Genomic DNA, 6,886 nt, shown 5'->3' on the forward strand with positions numbered 1-6,886 from the left:
ACCCGCTTATCCTGGTCAGGGTCGTGGGCGGTGCTGGAGCCTATCCCAGCATGTATTGGGCGAGAGGCAGGAATACACCCTGGACACTCATACATATGGGCGATTTAGGGCCTACCTGCATGTCTTTGGACTGTAGGAGGAAACCAGAGTACCCGGAGGAAACCCACGCAAACACGGGGAGAACATGCAAACTCCACACAAAAGGCCCCAAGCCGAGATTTGGACCTACGACCTATTTGCTGAGAGGCGACAGTGCTACCCACTGCACCACCGTGCCGCCCTTTTTGGTATATTGGTTTTGCAGTAATATTATACTGACAGATCAATTATTTAATGTAGATGGTTTTCTTTTTATTTATGAGAAGTTTTTAACACAATAAAAAAAAACTGTGCCAAAAAATGATATGCCCCCTTCCTGATTTTCACTATTATTGTATGTTTGTCACACTGAACGCTTTCAGACCAAAGTAATATTAGACGAAGGGAACCTGAGTAAACACAAAACACTTTTTTTATTATTATCGGTGTACAAGCTCAAACTTGACCACAAATTTATCTTTCAGCAAGGCAATGTTAAGGGAGCTTTTATCAGGTGTAGGTCTAGCCCAGCAAATATTGTGATATCAGTGAATGAATGAGTGATTGTTCAGTATGTACTAAAAGTTAACTACCATTGTGGCATTAAAGCCTGCAATGTTTCACATACTACAGCATTTGCATTGTTAAACTGGCACACAAAACATGATGTCAGAAGCCAGAACCGAAGAGGCATGTCTGATACAATTCGCCGACACAATCAATTAACAGAGAAATGCAGTCTGTGAAGGGATTTTCCCACTAGTATAGCTCTAGCAAGCGTAAACAGCAACATGGATTTTACCTGCTGATTCTTGTACCAGAGCCCATGGATATGAAGGGCCTTCTCCTTCACCCAGAGAAAATGACCACCTTTCAGAACACGCTGAACAACATAAAGCCACTACACTGGCTTTTTGTGATCTCCAAATTTTCCAACACCCGTCTGATATGTGATCGAATGATAAACACATATTGCTACCACAGTCTTTGTCACTAATCATCCAGTGCTCAAATACTGTAACATGAAAGGTGAAGTCACTCTCCAGTGCAACACAAAGCCTGGGTATAGCTCTTCTTCAACCTGTTGAATTAAATTCCAGAACATTAACAGAAATATGCACAGCTTGAGAAATAATGTCTTGCCATTGCCTTTGAATGTGATAAGTTAAAGCATAGCAGGTACCTGTGTATCACAGTGCATACCAATCACAAACCACTTGAGTATAGGCTATGGGCCACACCTCACCTGATGTTTAGCACATCACATCAGTGATATCAGTTTCTCCAAAATGACACTACAATCAATCTAAGTGTATTCATTCCAATGACCTAATGTTTCAGGCTCTGCAGTCCAAAATCTCTGAAAACTGGTTGGAGGTCCAAGCTGACTGTCGTACACAAAGGCTGCATTGGATAGAAAGCAGTGTTTGCATGGAAGAACACTACAGCAGAGGGAATCAACAGCACTCCTCTTCAGCAACTCGTGTTCAGGCACATGTGCATGCTTTTACCCTCCACTGAAACACTGCTCAAGCCCCAAGTGCCACAAAATGTCATTGTGAGAAGACACAAGAAACAAGAGACTGACAGAAAAATGCCACTATAACACACCTGCCTGTAACACACCTAAAGAGAGCCAATGGCTAAACACCTCTGCCAGCACATGGATGCTTGGAATTTGCACCACTCAGTTCAGCATTGGGTAATATGAAGAAATACAGTTGAGGCCAAAAGTTTACATACACCTAGGCTAAAGATATTCAAACTCAATTTTTCACAACTCCACACATTTCATGTTAGCATACATTTCCTGTGTTAAGTCAATTAGGATATCTACTTTATTTCCATAAGAGGTCATTTCAAAATAATAGCCAAGAGACAGATTTATTTCAGCTTTTATGTATCAGTTTTTCAGTGGGTCAGAAGTTTACATACACTTTGGTGACAATGCCTTTTAATTGCTTGAATCAAACACTTGGGTAGCCTTCCACAATACTTTGCCGGAATTTTTTGCCATTCCTCCTGACAGGATTGGTGTAACTCAGTTTTGTGGGCCTCCTTGCTTGGACACACCTTTTCAGTTCAGTCCACAAATTTTCTATGGGATTCAGGTCAGGGCTTTGTGATGGCCACTCCAATACTTTCACTTTGTTGTCTTTAAGCCATTTTGTTACAGCTTTGGAGATATTCTTAGGATCATTGTCATGCTGGAACCAAGTTGCGACCAAGTTTTACCTTTCTAGCTGATGTCTTGAGGTGTTGCTTCAGTATTTCTAGATAATCCTTCCTCATGATGCCATCTATTTTCTGAAGTGCACCAGTCCCTTTTCCAGTAAAACAGCCCCACAACATGATGCTGCCACCCCTATGCTTCAGAGTTGGGATGGTGTTCTTCAGGTTAAAAGCCTCACCCTTTTTCCTCCATACATAGTGCTGATCATTATGGCCAAACAGTTCAATTTTTGTTTCATCTGACCAGAGAACACTCCTCCAAAAGGCTAGGTCTTTGTCCTGGTGATCACCTGCAAACTTCATTCTGGATTCTTTTATGCCGGACTTGGAGTAGGGGCTTCTTCCTTGTGCGACAGCCTTTCAGGCCATGGCAATGTAGGATTCTCTTAATGGTGGATGTAGATACTTTGATACCTGATGCCAACTCCTTTGCCGGTTTGTTTGTTGTTGTCTTGGGGTTCAGTTGAACCTTTTCAGACCAAAGTTCATTCAGCCCTGGGAGTTAATTTGTACCTCCTTCCTGAACGATGCAGTGTCTGTGTGGTCCCAAGATATATTTGCATGTTGTTTGTACAGATGCTTGTGGTACCTTCAGTTGTCTGGAAATTGCTCCTAAAAAGGAACCGGACTTGTGGAGGTCCACAATTTTTTTTTCTGAGGTCTTGGCTGAGTTTCTTGGATTTTCCCGTGGTATCAAGGGCAAAAAGGCAGTGGCTCTAAAGGTAGGCCTTTAAATAGGCCTACAGCCACGGGTGCCAATTAACTCCTAATTATGACAATTTCTGAGGTCTTGGCTGAGTTTCTTGGATTTTCCCATGGTATCAAGGGCAAAAAGGCAGTGGCTCTAAAGGTAGGCCTTTAAATAGGCCTACAGCCACGGGTGCCAATTAACTCCTAATTATGACAATTGGCTAATCAGAAGCTTCTAAAAAGTCATTACATCAATTTCTGGAATCTTCCAGACTGTTTAAAGAGACATACCTGACATGCATGGATTATCTAAAAATTGATTAATTAATTGAACATAACAGACTGTTATGCACTTTAAAATTGCTATATACTGATCTTCTCCGAAGCACAATTACGGATTTTGATACCGTTGTTTTCCGTTCCCCACCTCCCACCGCTATATGCGCAAATTTAAATATTTCTTGTGTTTGCACAAAATAGCCTATTATCACAGTTAAAGGTTCTTAGAATTGCGAGTCGTGGGTTACGATACACCGCCAAGCCAACAGATGGCACTCTTCCTGCATAGGTCTAACTAACCACTGAAAACTAGCTGCCGTTGTGGAATGACAGCTTTTAGTTTCCGATTGAAGATACTGTAGCATTTGTATTGTTAAAAAAATGTATATATCCAGAAAATGTACGGATGGACAGAAATCTGACAACTTGAGGACACCGTTCTCCATTGACTGCAAGCTTAACATTTCCATCTTGTCCGAGCTCCACCATCTTTGGTACGCTCGTCAATAAAGACGTCACACAATGCGACAGTTGTGAAGCGCCAGGGAAATTTAAAATTGTCCTAAGTAGTATTTCGCCAGTTTAGAATTCATATCTGAAAAGATGTTGACGAAAGCGCCAAGGAAAAACCTGAAATCTCTAATGAAGAAGAAAGCTCATTTAAAAATCGGTACAAATGCAGATTTAATGGTGAGTAACGTCAGTTAACTAGCTAAATAGGCGACGTTCAGATTTCCGCTTAGATAGTCTATGTATTCTACGTTACGTTAAAGTAGTTGCCACATATGTTTGCAAGATGTCGAAAAGAAAATTTAGTTTATGCGTATTGCTATTTGACGAGCTGTTCACATCTGACTAACGCGTACTCTTTTAGCTTGGTTTTGTGTGAAAACTTGGAGATCGCAATGCTGAAAAGGCTCCGCTGGATATATTACGTCGCATCTAACTCTGACTGATGTTATGACAACGGCGCGTTCCAGAGCTTTTCAGAATGATACAGTTCAATACGTGATTCTAAAGGTGTCCAACGCAACTCTGCCTGCCAAGGGTGTGGGCAGCTGCTTTTTGAAAAATAGAGTCAAGTTGAGCAACGTAAGCATCGTGGCACATCGTTTTTATCCCATTTTCACTTACCTTCGTTTCAATATAACCCTCAAAATCGCCTTTGACACAGAAGCCGATTTTGACTTCCTCTTCTATCCCCTTTTTCATCCAAGGTGCAGCTGAGTGTGATGATGTTTCTGCATCGCCTTGCAGAGGAATCGAGGACCAAAGCCTTTGAGGAGAAGAGCGCCACCATCAAACCACAACACATAAAAGATGTTTCTAAGGTAACCATTGCCTGAGTTATTCGAGCACGCTTCAGGTGCCCTGAAATCGATCATAGGGGGTAGTTTATGGGAGGTGTACACACTATAGTATTTTGGCAGAATATACCCTATCGTATTTCATAGTGCTTACCTTGCCAAACCAGCAGGAAATGCAACAGCAAACAAGGATTAATATTACATTACTCTACAGGCATTTAACAAACGCTCTTATTCACACGACTTTTTACATAGCATTTACATTGTATCTAATTATACAGCTGCAATGCATTAGCAGTAGTTTATGGAAGGTGACTGACAAGACTTTATGAAACTGGTGGAGTAGTTGAAGATGTTTTGAAGCATAGGTGATCATGTTTCACCAGTCTCCCAGTGCTTTCCAATTATCTTGAACATTATCAAGCTTCTTTTCTCTTACTCTTTCTTTAGTTAATAAATGCAGAATATGCCCTACAGTATTTTATAGTGCTTACCTTACCGAACTAGTAGGAAATGCAACACCAAACTTCCGAATTAATGTTATATTACATTACATTACTGGTATTTAACCAACAGTCTTATGCACACAACTTTTTACATAGCATTTGCATTGTATCTAATGTAATATAATGCAAATACCTTGCTCAAGGGTACAACAGCAGTGTCCTTCCCCGGAATCGAACCTGTGATCTTTAGATTACAAGACTACCTCCTTACCCATTATAATACACTGCTTCCCCATAATATATGGGACACAATCTGGCTTTTGAACATGGAATGTACACAAATAGGGGCTCCTGACAGTGGTGTGTGCGAGCACATGCAAGGGCGGACATTCACACTTGAGATCTCTGAGAAATGTTTTTGTTAATGTAGCCGTAATATGAAATGATACTTTTCTTCTATTGATGAGAATCATGGGTCATTCCATCTCAACCAAAATTCAGACATTGTGTGGTCAATTTTGCTAAAATATTCAAGTATCCTGAGTTAATGTCAGTCAGAGTATTGGACTTATGTTGATTGAATCCAGGCCAGTGTTGTCCTATTGGTAGAACAGTCAGTTTTCAGGCAAAGGGTAAGTATTTTGTAGTATGACACGTTGTGCTTGTATGTCATTTTGTTTTTAGTATTAAATAATATTTTTTCCATTTCCTGTGTGCTGTTGGAACAAAAAAAAAGATCAGTATTCCACGTACAGTTTCATAATCCCTCTGCCCCATTGGAAGACATCCTTAATAACAATAACAATAATATTAATAACCATAATTCACCTGATTTCCGCACACCATAGACCCCCCCCTCGGTGTTGACATAATTCAGTGTAAGTCCTAATACTCCCAGCACATTACGAAAGATCCAGCTCCTTTGTACAGGGTCAAATCAAATTGCTATGTATTAGGGGTTGATTGGGGTTACATTGCGTACATTGCATTGCATAATCAGTTGGTTTGTTTTCATTGTTATTGGTTATTATACATGCCATGCCATGTTTGTAACTGCCAATTAGTGAATGTTTCTAAAGAGCAAAAAGGCAAGGGCAAGATTATTATCATAGTTTATTTGTTTTTTTCAGAAATTGCTGAAGGGAGCCAGAGGATGAAGAGAAAGAGATGAAATTGTGAAGACCGCTTACTTTTTTTGGTTTATTTAGATTTTAATTTGTGTGTTTTTTGACGTCATTCCCTTTTTTTATTTTTTTATTTTTCTTTCTCTTGAATGGGTTAGATTTGGGGTGGGATTTGGATGGAGCTGCTAGGGGGGTGGGGGGGTAGGTTGTTCATGTGTTTAACTTTGTGAAAATGCATTTGAAAAGCTCAAACATTTGTCTCCTGTAAGCAAACTGTGTGAAAATATCTGGAAACAACCTTGGGTGACACTTAGAGTGGTGTTAAAAAACATTGTTTTGGCATGGTGAAATTTTACTCAAGGAAACATTTCTTTTGGATTTGAATTTGTGGAAATTTCTCAGTTCACCATTTGGTATTTTATTGTTAAAGATTATTGTTCTAATTCTTATAAATAATAAATTATAGTTTTTATTGTCATTAAAGTATATTATCATCCCTCACATTTTACTGGCAATAACCTAAATATAAAAAGTTCCTTCTCGGCACCATACACACAGTACCCAAAAGAAGCTTGAAACGATCCTTGAAATCCAGCTGCAATGCAGAGTATGGGAATTTCAAACATAGGCCTATCTGTTAAGCCAAGGGGAGACATAGATCTAGATCAGTAAAATTATTTAATAGCATTCTTAAAATGAGTGGATAATTTGGAGGCAGAAGAACAAAAAC

The 6,886-nt window shown here is 39.7% G+C and overlaps 1 protein-coding gene across 2 annotated transcripts; it reads left to right on the forward strand.

The window, feature by feature from the left end:
- The first annotated feature begins 3,599 nt into the window (after window positions 1-3,599).
- cenpw (centromere protein W) lies at window positions 3,600-6,657 on the forward strand. 2 transcript variants are annotated; one of them, XM_035421954.1, is made up of 3 exons: window positions 3,600-3,969; window positions 4,497-4,610; window positions 6,163-6,657. In XM_035421954.1, exons 1-3 carry the CDS (start codon window positions 3,883-3,885, stop codon window positions 6,187-6,189), a joined length of 228 nt encoding a protein of 75 aa, XP_035277845.1. In that variant the 5' UTR covers window positions 3,600-3,882; the 3' UTR covers window positions 6,190-6,657. The 2 variants fall into 2 exon arrangements, with proteins under 2 accessions (XP_035277845.1, XP_035277844.1); XM_035421953.1 differs by lacking the exon at window positions 3,600-3,969 and adding an exon at window positions 4,119-4,371.
- The last annotated feature ends 229 nt before the right edge of the window (window positions 6,658-6,886 follow it).

The sequence above is a fragment of the Anguilla anguilla genome, chromosome 6 (genome assembly GCF_013347855.1).
Source record: "Anguilla anguilla isolate fAngAng1 chromosome 6, fAngAng1.pri, whole genome shotgun sequence".
Classification (NCBI taxonomy): Eukaryota; Metazoa; Chordata; class Actinopteri; order Anguilliformes; family Anguillidae; genus Anguilla; species Anguilla anguilla.